Here is a 16,719-nt window from a genome sequence, read left to right on the forward strand (position 1 = left end):
AACCTAAATATCTCCCACCCACTGCATACTACTGGATTAACACCTATTGCTATCTACAGAGGATATTTGGGGCTTTTCAGTGATACCAACTGTGAAGGGGTGGGGCTTTTTTTGTCAAATTTTTTCCCTGGTAGTCAGGAGGATATGACGGTATTTCATAAAATCGCAATATTGACGCTTTTCCATTAAACAGTCACTAAACTAAAATACAGCTGATTCGGCTCACGATTGCTTTCTAAATACACCATATAAATATACTCGTCTGTTAAATATTGAGATCTTAGAAATTTCCTTGCTAAATGTTGGAGATTAACAAATGTTTTCTTTTTAACTAATTAAACCAAACTGCATTGTCGCACTCATGACTCTTCCAGTGACAACACTCTCTGTCCAATCAGTGGCCGGCAGTCTGTTGACGTCACGTTTTAGTATTGGCGTCAACTTGTGTAGGGCTGCATGGAATCGATTGGAGGGCTGCATGTGGCCCACGGGCCGCAGTTTGAGACCTGATCTGCTATAGAGGAATTTCTCCTACATATTAAACAGTGAAAAGAGTCTGTAGTTGAAGAGACTTGGTGTAATCCAACTATAAATAGAACTAGAAGGGATTTTTGACTTGTAGAAATTAGAAATCAGGACTGTTTATCTTCTGGATTTAATGTGGTTGTCAGTTTAAAGCACAGATATGCTGATTTTAAATGTTTTTTTGTTTTTTTTATGTTTAAATGTCTTTAGAATTAGATGAACCAGCGTGTGTGATGTTTCCTTATTGAAGATTTTATTATCTCAGCTATGATACATGTGATCATTCAGTACAGTCGACGCACTCTCTCAGGTGTGAGTGCACATCACAGCCAGTTGGGCAGCTGACCGTCCTCCTCCTCCTCAATCAATAATTGAAACGGCCGCCTCATATCCATGGCACCTGGCCCCCTTTTCTCTCTCCCATGCTCACTTGCTCGCTCTTTCCACGAACACCGCCGATGACAAGGGAATAAAAGAGCCTGTAAACGGCAGAAGAGCGAGAGAGAGAAGGAGAGTTAGGGAGGCACAATCAGTCCACTGCACAGGTGTTATTGTGATTGGTCTCTGGAAGGAGCAGCAGAAGGTGACGCTGTGTATAAATACAGACGTTTGAATGGGAAATCGGACTCTGTCCTTTCTCTGACGTCCATTTTACCAGACTGTTTTTTTTGTGTGTGTGTGTGAGAAGTTCATATTTGACTGAAAGTTTGGCCACAATGTCGGGAGCAAACAGTGACCAGCTGCACAGATCCACTCTGACCGTCTATTCGGTGAGTTCTTATAAGTGTCAGATTTTATGTTGCCTGATGTGAGTGAGATGTGAAAACCTTGTATCTTTGTGTGTGTGTGTGTGTGTGTGTGTCATTATAGAACCTGATGGAACAGTTCAACCCAGGCCTCCAGAAGCTTGTTGCTCTTGGAGACAGCTACGTCAAAGCTTTTCAAGGTGAGTGATCTTCATGAGTGGCTGGAGCGAGAGCTGGGTGAGTGAGTGAGTGAATGACTAATGAGTGTGTGTGTGTGTGTGTGTGTGTGTGTGTGTGTGTGTGTGCAAATGGCATGGATTTTGGCAATAGGATATTCCGAATATTTAAATGTAAAATTGTTTTTTAACTTTTAGTTTAGCATTTGTGTGGTTTGGTGATGAATGATATACATATATATATATACCTTTGTATCTTATTCATTTACATCTTTTCACAACGTGTGTTGTCCCGAGAAGGATGGACCAAGACCAATGTATAGCAAAATAACAAAATAAACACTATGATATACATATACATACAATCAAATCTTGTGCTTCTCAAACTTTTTCAGACCAAGGATCACTTCACCCATAAAAAAACAAACACTCACGGACCACCAAACTCAAAATAGCCCCAAAACAATATGCCATCTTCAACAGTTACAACCTCCTAAAATGAACTAGTTAATTTGATATTGAAAACAACACATGGTGACATTTTAAATTTTAAAACATGATATGTTACTTGCTTCTCACCTCGCGGACCACTAGGGGGACCACACTTTGAGACTGATTTAGTGTCCAATTGACCTAATCCCCATATTGCATGTTTTTGGACTGTGGGAGGACACCCACACACACACACACACACACACACACACACACAGGGAGACCGTGTGAGACCCCTGTTCCAGCCGGATCATAATGAAGTTAATTCTCTTTGTTTGTATAAATAAATTATGTTATGAACTATTCTCTCGGATAGAATGATGTATGTGTATCACAGCAACCTTGGGGTGCATCACCTTGTGCTTGAACTCGCCAATCTTTTCCTGTCTATACATATATATATATATATATCACGTGTGCTACATTGGTAACTGGGTGAGTAGCATATGTATCATTAATGCATCTCTGCCTGATAAAACAAGATTAGGTCACAGGAGGCAACAAGGCAGCGTGGTAAATCTATCCTCGCTGGCATGGACTGAAATCACCTATCACATGTCAACACCGTGAGGCCTCTGTGTGAATGAGATGAGTTCAGCTGGCTCTGACTTTACTCCCAAAGCTTAAAGCTTTATCATGTGAAGTATTTGGAAACGTGATTAACACGTGATATTTGTGTGTGTGTGTGTGTGTGTGTGTGTGTACCTCAGCCTTGGCTGTTTGCAGTGAGGCCTACTTCAGTGCTGTGGCTAAGATGGGCGACCAGGCACTTCACACGCTCTCCTCTCGCTCTCTTGGTAAGTGTGAGCTTTATGTTGCATGTTACACACGACTGATGATGAACGTGGATGTGATGCTGATTTGAGAAAAAAAACAAGCAAATAATAATGAGTGAATATCAAAAGATGTGGTTTGATCAGGATTGGTGCGACTTTTTATGTGAACATTGTGAAAAAAAAAGTAATTTGTGGTCAAAATGTTGAAACCCACCCCTCTTTGGAGCCACGCTGTGTCAGCAGTGGTTAATGTAGATACATGGTTGGGTGTCTCAACAGATCACATGATCACTTTTTGGGAGAGAACATATTACTGGACTTTTCAAGACTGGACAGTTTTTGGTTTTAAGTGCAAAAACGGAAGAGATCGTCCAAGATGGAAGGAGAAATGTGATGTTCCATTTCTCAGGGGTTATTGCGTTCGGCGGCAGCTGCTGAATCCAAACTTTGCAAACTGAACAGGATGCATGCTGTTGTGGAGCTTTTTCAACAATGTCTGCCCCAGCCTTATTTGTTGAATTGCGAGAATCCCCTCTAAAAATCATCTGAGATTTTTGGCCTAAAGCACAAATCTGTGGCAAAATACCTGTTGGAAGGAATTGGAGGATAAAGGGAAAAATTTATTTACAGTTATTGGGCTGGAGTCGAAAACTAATCTTACTAAACGTTCTTGTTTTCTTTTCTTGTCTTTTCTTCTTCTAATACTAATTTAATTTTCTATTCAATTTGATCTTGATGTCATATACTCAGGCTTGCTGGGGGCGTGGTTCTTCTCATACCTGCTGGAAGGGCTTTCCTATTAATCGCAAAAGCTTCCTGGTTCTTGCCATTGTCAGACTGGATCAGTTGAGAATGCAAAATACAATACCACCTGGAGCCACCTGGAACCACTCCACCCCCACACTCCACACACTTAATATTATCCTTAATTTCTCTTGCTGACAACTCAGCACATACATCGCTGGTCACACCTTTAATCACCAAGTTCTTCTTTCTGGAATTAACCTTCTCGCTGCTTCTCGTTCTTGCAGATCACCAAAAGTGCACCGTTTTGGGAGAACTCACACATTCACCAACACCTTTTTAATGATTCAGCCTCTTTCAAGGGAGTCGCTGCTTTAATCAAACCCGCTCTCTTTATTAACTGTAATCCAAACTCTTTTGTTGTGGCTTCGCAGATGAGTTGATCCAAATGAACTTGTGTCACTTTAGGTCTAAATCCCTGACTGAACGTTTCATTTTAAAAGCAATTGTTAAAGTGTTTAGACTGTGCAGGGAGCGCCCCCTGTGGCAAGAACCAGCCTGAGACGCAGAGGCACAGATGCTCACTGATCACTTCACCAGATGTTCACATTTCTAGATGAGGCTGTATTATATGGCAAAAATGTGATCGCAGTACACAAAGTTCCATTATTGATATTTATAACAAGATCATTTCTTGCTTATAGTGTTAGTTTGAAGAGAACCCAGACTAAAGCTTGGAGAAACCTTCATTTTTATGTTTCTTTCTTTTTTTAAAAAAAATACTCACAGCATGAGACTCGTAGATCTGACAGGATGGCTAACTGAGAAGGTCAGGGTGCCACAGCATGACCTGGGGCCATATTAAGTGACGGTGCCTGAATTATAGATGAGGACAGTCTTTCAGCTGCACTCAGTTCATTAGTTCAACCACAGCCCATGACAATAGACACGGCCGGGGGAACCTATTAGTGTTTGGCTAACTTTCCACAATATCTAAGTTGTCCTCCTTGTAAGATCAAAAGCATCTGTCGCAGACCTGAATTGTGTTATTGACTTACAATCTCAAATATTGTGCTCTCTTTTGTAAAGAGCACAAATTAAATATTAATATTGCCCCTGACGAAGTCTACAAGATGTGTCCCAGATGTGTACGTTTGCAAGAACAAAGCACTGAAACACTGAAGTTTTAACAGATTGGAATGAATGTATTTTGTAACTTATTTAACTTATTATGATCTCCTTTGTTTAAACTCATTGTGATTACAATTTTGGGTAGATAAATTGATAGATATCCATGTATCAATTTGAGAGGACAGTCATTATGGAAACTTTACTTAACTGTTACAATATGTCTTTTTATTTTGTCTGTCAATATGTGTTTCAATCTGGTCAAACGCTTGACTGTAAAATCTTGTTGTTTTTTTTGGTTTCAAACAGGCGATGTCCTGATCCAGATATCAGACACACAGAGGAGACTCACTGCGGAGATGGAGGGAGTGGTCAGTGCGACTCATGTTATTCAAATCAAACACAGGACACTAAGAGCTCTGGAAAAACCCCCAATCCATGCTGCAGTATATGTTACAATTTGAATGTTTTCATGAGGTTCAAATACAAATTGGTATGTTTTTTTATGTCGGTATACGACAAATCATGGGGACCTTATTTTTTCTTCTTCCTACTGCAGTTTCGATGGTTCCAGGTAGAGGTGCTGCAAGCTATGGAGAAGAACGTAAAGCTGGATGAGGAATACATCGATGTAAGTTTCCAGAGGGGTAAAATACATTTTTACTAGTATTTTTACCGATAGTATAATCGACAATGACTATAACATGTTCTCTTTTGGAGTTAGTGAACAGATTTGACTATGGCTCTGTGACTTAACCTGTTTCTTTTGAATTGTGTAGCCATCTATTTAAACTCTGGTACACACTATAAAACTGGAACACATTATAAATGAATCTTAATTTGTGGTCGACCTCTAACTGTTTTGTCCTACAAATCTTTCATATCTTGTTTAAAAAGAACTCCATACTTTTGTTTCTTGTGCCGCAGGGAAGTCGCAGAGTGTATGAGCTGGAGGTCAGAAATCAGGCAGAGGCTCTGGAGAAACAGCTCAGACGAGGAACCTTCAGAGACTCTCTGGTAGACACTCGTACACACAGTATACTAATTATACTTCTGCACTATTGTAGTATGTATAATCTTTGATAATATATGCCTCTGTGTGTCTGTGTGTGTCTTTTAGGAGAACAGTGATTACATGTTGTACCTGAGGCAGAGCCAGCAGGAGATCCTGAAGGAGGAGGAGAGGAGGTATCGCTTCCTGGCAGAGAAACACTGTGGCCTCACTCAGTCGCTACTCTTCCTCATAAACAAGGTGCACAAATACCACACACAGCCATGTACACTGACAACATAAACTTTATTTATACTGCACTTTTCATACAAGACAATGCAACGCCAATATGCTTCACAGGATACAAACTGAATCAAAGAAAGCAACTACCATTTCAGTCGACATTTGGGTGGTGTAACATATTTAAAGTGAAGAAGTTAAGAAAAGAAGGAAGTGAGGATAGGAAGAGAGGAAAGGAAGTGAGGAAATACTTTCATGGAACTCACAAACAGGCGCGAGTGAAAACACTGGAGACTAAAAATACTACTGGATGATCTAAAAGTAAAAGAGAATTAAAAACACAAATACTAGCAGATAAAATGTAAGTAAAAGTACTTAAAATAAGTAAGTAAATAAATAAGTAACTGAGTAACGAAGGATCAGATAAACTAGAACATGATAAACTAATAGGTGCAGTAAAATATAAAATGACTGCATATAATAAGCATCACTTAAGCTCACCTTACTACATCAGCAAATTAAAAATACAAATAACAGTAACAAAATCAAAACAAATAAGAATATAAATGGCTGAAATTATGTAAATAAGTCTTTTATTTCTCAGGTGTGTTTGACACCAGGCTGTGCAGCATTTTTTATTCAACCCATGTGTTTTCATGTGTTAATTGCTCTGCTGTCTGAAACTCTCGGCAGCTTTATCTGCTGTTGCCTTCCTTTTAAACATTCTCTCTCTCTCTCTCCTGTCTCCACTGTTTTCAGACGGGCACGTCTCTGCAGCAGAAGGCAGACGGATGGAAGGAGAAAGTGAACGAGACCAGAGGGTCCAGACCTCGAACACCCACCCACTTGGACCAAGAGGCACAGGTACTTGTCAGTCAGAGTGGGTATGATGTTGCAGCGCTTAATTGGTCCCACAATAATTTAGACAGTTTTCTTTAAAATTCTGGAGAAGGGTTTTTATTAATGGTGGTTTTAACCCTTTGTGATCACACGGCATGGATCAGTGCCATATGAGCACCCTTGGTAAATTGCAGTGGGAATAATACACAACTCCTTATATGCACATCCTAGAGTTGTGTGCTTATAGATCACATCTTCAGGCTTTACAAAATGCATTTTTCCGCTTGTTATGAGTTGTTGAGTCAAAATTACGATACTTTTTATATGGCATATCTATTTTTTAGTGATAATTAAAATTTTTCTTTAATTTTGTTATTAAAAACAAGCGAGGTGAACTTTGAAATGTGACATATTTCCAAATGAGCACTTTTTGCTCAGGTGTGTTTATATAGTTGGTGAAAATGGAAACAAAAATCATGTCAGTAGATTGCCTACAGGTTGTGCTGAAAAGGGTATATAAGACACTATACTGCACATTATCGCCTCTGTATATACGTTTTAACGTAGTAATGGGGAAACTGGTCTGTGTTCTAAGCGTTAAAAAGGACAAAACAAAAAATTGCTATGATTGGTGACTCTCCTTGCATTGTAATTATGGATAACCATTTGAATTTGAAATATAATTAGTCAGATAGGACAGTTTTTATTTTAAGACCACTGGATTTTGTGCTTTTTCTCATTTTGCGTTTTCTCCAGGCTCTCACATGCAATAATCACATAGGTATGAGGGTTCATCTTGGACTGGCGACCCCTCCAGGGTGTGACCCTGCCTTTAGCCCTTTATCCACTGGGATTAGCTCCAGGCAATGAATTAACATGCTTTTTTTGTCTCTTTACACGTCCTCCAACTAAACCCATCACCAGAACGAACATTTTTATTTTAATTTTGTTTATGATGTGTGTCTGCAGCTGCGAGGTTCAGTGAGCTCCCTGCTGCAGACGGTAGCCCGAGATGAAGACATGTCCTGGGCCAGGAGGGAGCAACAGGCACTGGGCAGAGTGCCCTCTAGAGGTGGGAGGTATACAGTATTATTTCACATTCCTGTTTGCTAAAGTGTTTCCCTTGCATCTCTTTTAAGTGCCATGCGAATGAGGAAGTGCAAACAGTATCTGATATCTGTTTTTCAAATCTCTCTTTCTGTTCCTGCACTAATTCTTCTTTTTCCTTCTCCTCCAGCACCGTCTCCTCTCCCGAGCCGCTCTCGCTCCAGCTCAGTGGGTGAATCTCTGGGTCTGGGCGGAGGCCGAGCCATGAGAGCCCTGGTGTCTCATCCGTCCTCGTCCAACCCAAAGCTTCTGCCGTTCAACAGAGGAGAGACCGTCACTGTACTGGTTCAGGAACCACGCAATGGCTGGCTGTATGGACGCACAGACAGCAGCCTGCGGTTGGTAGCAGGAAAAAACATCTATGCATAATGAACAATGTATATGCAGTAGCCATACAGGTTTATTCACCAGTGTTTTACAAATTTAACAATTTCATACAATGCAGTGTCATTTTAATAGTATATAGTTTCATGTAGTTACTCTTTTGTATGCTGATGGTCTGTAGTAGGCATGAAAAACTGTTGACTTAATCTGCAGGGTGATTCAGTAATTCTCACATTTTGGAATCACAGTTCTGTGTCTTGTTCTCTCACCAGAAAACTCTCTGCTTTATACTATACTCTTTTCAAGGTTTATTTGTAGTATATGCAGTTGTTGCTGTTACAGGAACAGCATTATCTTGTGCAGAAGTGTCAGATAACACGATGAGATTATACTGAGAGATTATTGTGGAATGTTTTTGTAGAAATCTTCATCAACAATGCCAAGAAAAACCATGCCTACTGTACCTTTAAATAATAAGATGAAATGTCATATGTATATAGGTGAGCACAAGAGGACTGTAAAACAAGTAATAAGTTGCTAACATCTTGTCATCCATCTTGTCTCCTTCAGTCAAGGTTGGTTCCCTGCCACTTATGTGGAACCTGTAGAAGATGTCTCCAACACTTTAGCGACAAGGTTGGTATGACTGTGAATCTGAACAGAAATTCTAAGTGGAGAATTTCATGTTCTTTGCCCTTTTCGTGTTCTTTTTCATGTTCTTTGCTCTTTTCTTTACAGCCCCCCCTCTATAGTTTCATAGTGTTATCCTCACTGTTGTAGAATCTCACTGCTGACGCCTTCAACCCACCAAAAACAAATGTGTTTACTCGGGATTATGCTAACATATCCGCTAGCAAGCTAACCAGCTGCAGACATGGTTCATGAAAATGATCGAGAAACCGCCTTTACAACAATAACAAACATTGAGAAAGTGCAAATAGGGAGTATATCGCAAAGATATTTAGAAGTACATCAGGTTGGCATCCATATTGCATGCTTCTGTCTTTTTCAATTCTTGTCAACCTAGCATGTCGCTCTTCGATCCTCTTTCCTCTTCTGTTCTTCCTCCAACAACAGTTTTCTCTACTTCTTTTTCTCTGGCTCTGCCTTCATCTTATAGCTGGTACCTGGCTACGGTGTGTGTGTAGTGCCGTAAAGGAATTGTGTGTCTTGCGAGACCCGAGACTTGGCAAGGCTGGTTTTCCGCAAACAGACAGTAGGGGGAGTGGAGACGGCCCCCAATCTCCCCACAATTAGCCATTTGATGGTGACATAGAATGCTTGTATCACACATATATGTTAGTTATGGAGGTCTACTTACATATATTAACTTGTTTTCATGATTAAAAACCTCCTAGTCGCTGCAAACTAGCCGATCAAAATATCTCCTCACTGACGCTCTCATCAGCTGTGCTGTTTCAGACCAAAATGACACCTCCAGAACGTGGACTGTGTTGTGATTGGCCAGCCAACGAGAGCTTTCCCACTGTCCTGTGATTGGCCAAGTACCTGGAAGTGATGTAATTGGTAGACCAGCTCTCAGAAACACAGCTCCCCCTCTGGCACGGTGGATGCTCTGCATCTCAGCAGCTACAACGAGAGTAGTTCTTCTTCTTCTGCAGTTGAATGTACGCAACCGAATGTGTCCGGACTAGTGCCCGCACCAGGAGGCGCTACAGTGGTGAGGTATACTGATATCTATACAACATCAACATACGGAAGTGCCGATCCGCTTTGCAGAGCCCAGGAAAACAATAAAACCCTATTTTCTTTTTAATTTAAGCCTGTGGTATACTTCCGCGCACATGCGCAGACCCAGGTATACGTGCCAGGGCCCTGTAGTATCCCACTTCACCTTCGGGTGAAGATGCTACAGCTCCTTCGGACATGTCTGGTTCGAGCAGCTCACAGCTGAAAGGCCTGTCAGGCAGGGGAGTCGGGGTGTCAGCCGGGTCGAGGGTTGCCAGGTCAAGGCTCGGATGGCTATCCTTGGCAACTACTTCTTCTCTTGTAGAAATGTTTTTTTTATACCCAACATGCTCTTTGCGCGCAGTTCCAGAATCTGAGCTTCGACGCACCGTGTGCGTTGGGTCCGTGGAAGTATACCAGGGTCTTTAGAGGGCGACAGCTGGGCCCCAGCTGGGCCCCCCTCATATGCCAGCCAACACTGTGACCAACAATGTGAATATACTGTATGTCCTGTGTTTGCCCTCAGCGGTGGTTCACTAAGAAGCCACAGTATGAACAACCTGCTGGACCCCACTGAGCAAACAGAGAGCAAGAGCTATGGAGATGTCCCGCCTCCGGCCACGCCCACCCGTAGAGCCTCTGTAGACTTGCGTTCGGTCTCTCCAAAACCTGAGAGAAAGACAGAGTCTGAGACGGAGCTAAAGCCCAGTCTAACAAAGAGCTACAGTGAACACCAACCTCCACCACCGCCGCCTCCTCCTCCATCGAGTCTTCGACGGGGCTCTGTCGATTTTCAAACAATGTCTCTCCTCCCTGACAGGAAGAGCGAGTCGGCATCTGATTTCCAGGTATGAAAGATGAGGTTCCATATAAAGTAACATGGGTTCGTGTTGTTGTGGATTGTTCATATTAACAGTCCTCTATTTTTCTCAGAGATTATCACCACAGGGAGCGACTGAAAACCGTCTGTTTCCCAGGTACTTGTCATTCATTAAAAAGACAAAACATTTCTGAATTTGTGATGAAAATTATTAACTTGTTATGCAGACTAAAAATGTGTGCACTAGTTCAAGTTTGAGAATTACTGCTTCTTCTCTGAGCTCTACATCTGCTACAGCTGTGCTTTATTTTTATATTACAAACCAATTTTGTCAAACAAGGGCCTTTCTGCATGGAGTTTGCATGTTCTCCCCGTGTGTGCGTGGGTTCTCTCCGGGTTCTCCGGCTTCCTCCCACAGTCCAAAAACATGCAATGTGGGGATTAGGTAAATTGGACACTCTAAATTGACCATAGGAGTTGTAAAAACATTTGACAAAAAAATAGATTGTTGAAATCATCTGCCAGGCCAGATATTATTTCTAACCTTGTCTATGCTTTTAAAATGTGACAATTTCTTTAAATTCTAGTAAAGATATTGCTCGGATTTACGAAAAAATATCAACTTTGGCTCAAATGTGGACCAACATATTGACTCCATACATTAAACTGAAGAAACTTACTCCACATACCCTCTGGCTGTGGTCTGGTGGTAGTTTTCCCAACCTGGAGTGTGTTTTATTTGTGTGTACGTACTTTATTTGTTGCCGCGGTGGTGAAAAGCAGTTGAGTGCGTGAGGGTATTGAGTAACATTTTCCATTATCCTCTCCTTTCAGAGGCACAAACCCGTTCGCCACTGTAAAGCTTCGCCCCACGACGACCGACGACAGATCTGCTCCGCGGATCCCCTGACCCGTCAGCACTCGTGCAGGCAGGGTTGTGTAATTGAGGCTGCCAGATCAGGTTGTAGAAGCGGTGTTTGTCATCTCTGAAATATGAGGCTTTACATCAGAAATGAGGACGGTTTTAGTGGCATTTTTGTACATTATTAGAAAAGATTGGGAGTATTTATTGCACCATAAACAAAAGTAGTACTGTAGTGGCTCTAAGTAATTAAAAATTACTGTTACCAATGTCGTAACTTCCTGTCTGTTGCTGCCGTTAGCATCCTCAAAGATTTACTCTTGGACCTTTAAACATCAAAACCATGAAGGTTTTTTTGTTTTTTTTAGTCAAATATTTAAAGGTAGATATTTATGTATGTCTATTTTTTTTTCATGTTGCTAAATATCAAGTGATAGCTTGCAGGTGGTTAGCTTAGCATCAGGGGAAAAAGCTAACTTGGCTCCGTTTGTAGGTTAGTAACCCACCTACAGTGTCTTGAAAGGCACCTATAAATAAAACGTATTGTTGTTGTTGTTGTTATTACTGTTATTATTATTATTATTATTATTATTATTATTATTATCATTATTATTACTGTTATTATTATTATTATTATTATTATTATTATTACAGCACCTTTTGGATTGTTTTCTTATTCCTGGATAAAGCCCACTTTGCACTTTCCCTCCATTTCTCATCTTTGGATGACGCTGTAAAATATACGAATATTTCTGAATAATTTATCTCTTCTGGTTGTAACATTTGTTTATCTATTATTTTTCAATTTATTTAGTTATTCATTAAAAGAACATGACAGCTGTTGCTCATGTTTTATGCTAATTTTGTGTATGATCTGATTTAACAGATCTAAACACAATTACGACTCCTTTGTTTTATCCCAAATTTAGTGCATATCATTTATATTATTTGACAGAAAAGGTTTCCCGATATTTTACCTTTATGTGTCTAGTGATTGTACATTTGTATTAGTCTATGTTGTTTTTGATGTTTTGCAATGTTGTCTGCATCATATGTGGTGAGTTTTAATGTTTTGAGTCCAATGTGAGAAGCAGTAAGTAAAAAAAAAACACAGTTCTTACTCAACTTTTATTTATTATCATTTCTTACTCAGTCTTTACACCTTTTCTCGTTTGACTTACTATATCATCTGATCAGAGGTGGAGGGTAAGGAAGAGGAGGAGGTGGAGGGGATAGAGGAGAGGAGGTGAGCTGAGTGAAGGTGGATGATGAGGATGAGGGGTGGGAGGAAGGTGCACTGTTATGTTAACATCTAGAAAAAAAAACAATTAGACAAGATGCACAACCTGAAATACACAGGAAGCTATAACAAGTCTGTCATCACATCTACACCACTTACAGCACAAGCACCTGTTTGAAACCACAAACTATCCTCATGAAATATGGATGATTTTTATTCTGACACCAACACAACATGAGAGATTAAATATATTGAAAAAAAAGAAAGAAAATTTAATTGGAAAATGAAAGTGGCGCCTAACAAGTATGCCTGTCTGTGTCTCCTCGTGGTGGCTCTCTCTGTCGGCCTGTCTCTGCTTGTTGTGTTTTGTAGACAGGAAGCTTGGTTTGACTCCACGATTGGGGTCCAGAGGAAGTTTGAAGGCGGCAGATGCAAAAAATGTGAATGCAGGGACAAAGAGGAGGCGACAGTGGAGGCAGCGGGTGTTCGACCATTCCTTACTCGTGTACCATGGCCTCAAACTCTGAAAAAGGGAAAGTGAAAATGTATGAGACTAACTCACAGAAGAGTATTTAGGACCACATGCAAAATTGAAAGAAAGAGGGAAAAAAAACAAAAAAAAACCAGCATGAATTCTGAGATTAAAGAAAAAGTCAGAATTCTGAGATTAAAGTCATAATTTTTGAGATTAAAGTCATAATTTTTTAGATTAAAGTCATAATTTTGAGAATAAAGTCAGAATTCTGAGAGTTAAAGTCAGAAGATTAATCTCTGTTTTATTTATTTTTATTTCTTTCAGGTTCTTTTTTTACATGTGGCCCTAATACTCTTTCGTAAAACTAATTTCTTTACTGAATCAATAATAGAAGACTAAAAATCATTAAACTGCTGCATTTCTTTGAGAGAAATATGACAAAACACAACCGGAGTGTGTGAGAGAATGGTTGTTTGTCTATATGCGATGGACGTTGCTTTCACGCCAGCAGCCTCCGTGACCCTCATGTGGAGAATAAAGCGCTAGACGATGGATGGATGGAACTAGTTGAATTTGTCCTTGATTGCCGTAGAGTTTATACATTTTCTTTTAAATAAAGTCACGCATACAAGCATCTGTAGCCTCCATGCTAATACACTCCCCTTCCACATTCCCTCCTTTCTCTCACCATCAATGCCGATCTTGCCGTCGCCGTCTTTGTCTGCCGCTTTCAGGAACTCTTTTGTTTCGGCATCAGTCAGATCTCTGCCGTCCTTGGAGAAGCCCTTCAGTACAAACCTGCAGAAAATCATCAAGGAGCGTGTTCAGTAGTGTACATGTGAAAGAATGCAGGAGAGTGCAGACTGTGTGAGTCCCTCTCACTTGAGCTCTTCCTCTTCTATAAACCCACTACCGTCCACGTCCAGAACCTGGAAAACCTTCTTGACCTCGTCGGCAGACATGGCCGTCATTCCGACCAATTCAAAGAACTTCTTAGGATCGAATGTTTCTGCTTCAGAAGGAAACATAAAAAATAATGGCACAAAATGTGTCTTAATCTATTATTTATTATGGATTATAGGTATCTGATGATGATCCTGCCATTGTTTACAGACCTGCAAAGGCATCAAGAGCATTCTTGATCTCCTCAGCTTTCAACAGATCGGTCATCGGCATTTTGTCAGCTGGAGAGATGGAGAGAGTGTTGAGTGCACGTTAGTTCATGTACAGTTTATATACATATGTATATATATATAGATAGATAGATCTATGTATATAGATATAAATATCTATATATATATATATATCTATGTTTGTATGTATGCATACGTATGTATGCCTCTCTGTATGCCTCTCCGAGGTGCAGTTCCCTTCAGCAGCCTGTAGATGTCAGTAGTTGTCAGAGCTGCAGGTTCAAACGCTTTGTGTTTAACTGTGAACTGAAAGCTCGTGTCAAAGCTGTCAACGCATATGGTGTTCAATCATCACTTGTGTCTTTGAGAGATGTGAACTCACGGTATTCTTGTGAATGCTCACATCTCTGTGCATGTGTGTTACACCTGTCGTGTGGGGAAATGAAAAAGAATAAAAGACAGAAGAATGACAGGAGAGCGCTTTCAATCGTGCACCTGCAATCTGAGATTAAATTAAAAGGCTTAGCCTTCCTGATAAAGAAAAGACATTTTCCTTTTTAGCACAATATACAACACAGTCTGTGTTCCTGAAACAAATAGTTTTCCTCTAGCTGTACAATCATTTCTCTGCTAATCACCCAGTCACAGTAGACTCAGGGATTGAACTGCTGACGATGATCCAATTACTGAAAAAAGCCACTAAAACAACTGCAGCTCCCAACGGTCTCTTCACCTACATGAGTCTGTGTTTGTGGTTATTCAAATGTTCTGAGATGTTAAAACTTCACCCTCGTACGAGATTATGTCTACAACATCAAGGGTCATAAGGAGGTTTTTGAAACCTAATATTATCTTTAACCATAATCTGAGTTTGCCAGTTGCACTGGATCTTAAATATGCTCTCAGTGTCGTTTACATGCTCATAAAAACCTCTTAATGTGAAGTTCAAAAGTTCTTTCAGAACATCTGTGAGACTGAAGCATACAGTATGTCACACTCAAGGCTGCGGTTACAGAAAACATCCTGTAAGTGAAAAAAGGGCCCGAGCCTTCTTTCACCATGTGCTATGTCAAACATTATTGACATATACAGTATTTTAAGCACAGTTAAAAGGTTATTTTGCTACAGGAAACACTTTAATTACTGCAGCCAATTACTTCCCTACATTTCTGCACTCCCAGTCAACGTTTCCCCTGAAGGAGGCAACATTTCACTTTGAATAGGTTGTAGTATAGAAAATCTGCCCCCATCAGAGAGTTGAACAGAACATTGACAGAACAGTCAGCAGTGAGCCATGGCACAGCAAGAGTATTATTTATGTGTGTTTTATGATTATCCATTTTGGTCAAAAATATAGTAACAACAGTGAAAAACACCTGGTGTTGCAACAAATTAAGAGAGGAGCTTAAAAAAAACACAGAATATATTTGATTAGTGTCCGAGCTTGAGCACCCTTCTGGAATTGTATTTATTTATTGATCTATTTTACTTTCCAATATCATTACACCATCATTTATTATCTATTTAACAGATAGATTAAGCAATGCATCACAAGCGATATATACATTCATATATAAATAAGTGATAAGTGACTTTTTTGTTATGGTGTAATTTTGAATTGCATGGCTGTTACGATGACACACAGCGATCTTATCATCAGGTAAGAAGGTTTACCTCCCTGTCCCATCCTCGCACCTCACTCAGTTTGCTGCTTCATTTTTTTTCAATAATGCTGTTAGACTCTCACATGAAACATTTTGAGCCATTTGTTGGCAATAACTGACACTTTTAGTGGACATAACATAGCATAGCATGTCACTGTTGCCACGTAGGATTACACAGTAGTGAGTGTCGCAGCTGCTGGTCGCGCTGGTCTACTGGACCGATCCAAAATGTTTTGTAATGTTCACTTATTCGCCCACATTTATAAACATAGAGCCCAGGTTGAGATATCCTATAATCCGTTTAACAATTAAAGCTCTTATGCTTCAGTAAATCCAGAAAAGGTCTCTTTCTCTTGGGGCCCCCATAATCCCATTAAACACCCCTGCTCCCACAAATTATTTGGAATTATTCAAAGTCTCCAAACAGGAAAAGTAGTAAATAGCAAAACGATTTTTAACCTTCACTGTTGTTCACACACTGTTGTGTACAACCAGTTATGTTGCAGCCTGTTAACATGTTGTGGCCCAAAAAACTACTGTTTGACTTCATTTTTGCAACCCGTTAAGTCGCCATCTAATGGCCATTCAAGAGATTGCAGGTTTCAGACACTTCCACAATGGCTTCACATTCCATTCACTTGTATTTCTTTACATAACCATCTCATAAACTGCATATAAGTCACATTTTTGGGTTCAGATGTTCCGATGCTCGCCGCTTTAAAACAACGGCTAAAAATAAAATACCCT

At 40.2% G+C, this 16,719-nt stretch overlaps 2 protein-coding genes across 2 annotated transcripts in view; one reads left to right on the top strand and one right to left on the bottom strand.

The window, feature by feature from the left end:
- The first annotated feature begins 861 nt into the window (after nt 1–861).
- On the top strand, nt 862–12,485 carry baiap2l2b (BAR/IMD domain containing adaptor protein 2 like 2b). Its single transcript, XM_058639804.1, has 14 exons — nt 862–1,295; nt 1,396–1,471; nt 2,650–2,736; nt 4,897–4,958; nt 5,147–5,218; nt 5,515–5,604; nt 5,708–5,839; nt 6,578–6,682; nt 7,628–7,730; nt 7,896–8,103; nt 8,660–8,725; nt 10,305–10,626; nt 10,712–10,755; nt 11,433–12,485. The coding sequence occupies exons 1-14, from the start codon at nt 1,242–1,244 to the stop codon at nt 11,506–11,508; spliced, it is 1,497 nt and encodes a 498-aa protein (XP_058495787.1). The 5' UTR covers nt 862–1,241; the 3' UTR covers nt 11,509–12,485.
- Nucleotides 12,486–12,574: 89 nt separating this feature from the next.
- The window catches only part of pvalb7 (parvalbumin 7), a 28,955-nt gene continuing 24,810 nt past the window's right edge, over nt 12,575–16,719 (bottom strand). Inside the window, exons 2-5 of the mRNA XM_058639810.1 lie at nt 14,291–14,359; nt 14,058–14,187; nt 13,864–13,973; nt 12,575–13,223 (exon numbers count right to left, since the gene is read on the bottom strand). Of these exons, the coding sequence (XP_058495793.1) occupies nt 13,198–13,223; nt 13,864–13,973; nt 14,058–14,187; nt 14,291–14,351 (327 nt within the window). The 5' untranslated portion in view covers nt 14,352–14,359 and the 3' untranslated portion in view covers nt 12,575–13,197. The remainder of the gene's footprint in view (nt 13,224–13,863; nt 13,974–14,057; nt 14,188–14,290; nt 14,360–16,719) is intronic.

This window comes from Solea solea, chromosome 10, assembly GCF_958295425.1.
Source record: "Solea solea chromosome 10, fSolSol10.1, whole genome shotgun sequence".
Taxonomy (NCBI): domain Eukaryota; kingdom Metazoa; phylum Chordata; class Actinopteri; order Pleuronectiformes; family Soleidae; genus Solea; species Solea solea.

What these genes read in the sequence shown, in the direction of transcription:
- baiap2l2b (XM_058639804.1), top strand. Translation starts at nt 1,242, where the DNA reads ATGTCGGGAGCAAACAGTGACCAGCTGCACAGATCCACTCTGACCGTC. An exon ending in TACTCTTCCTCATAAACAAG is followed by an intron (nt 5,840 to 6,577) that starts GTGCACAAATAC and finishes CACTGTTTTCAG; the next exon opens with ACGGGCACGTCTCTGCAGCA. An exon ending in TCCAACACTTTAGCGACAAG is followed by an intron (nt 8,726 to 10,304) that starts GTTGGTATGACT and finishes GTTTGCCCTCAG; the next exon opens with CGGTGGTTCACTAAGAAGCC.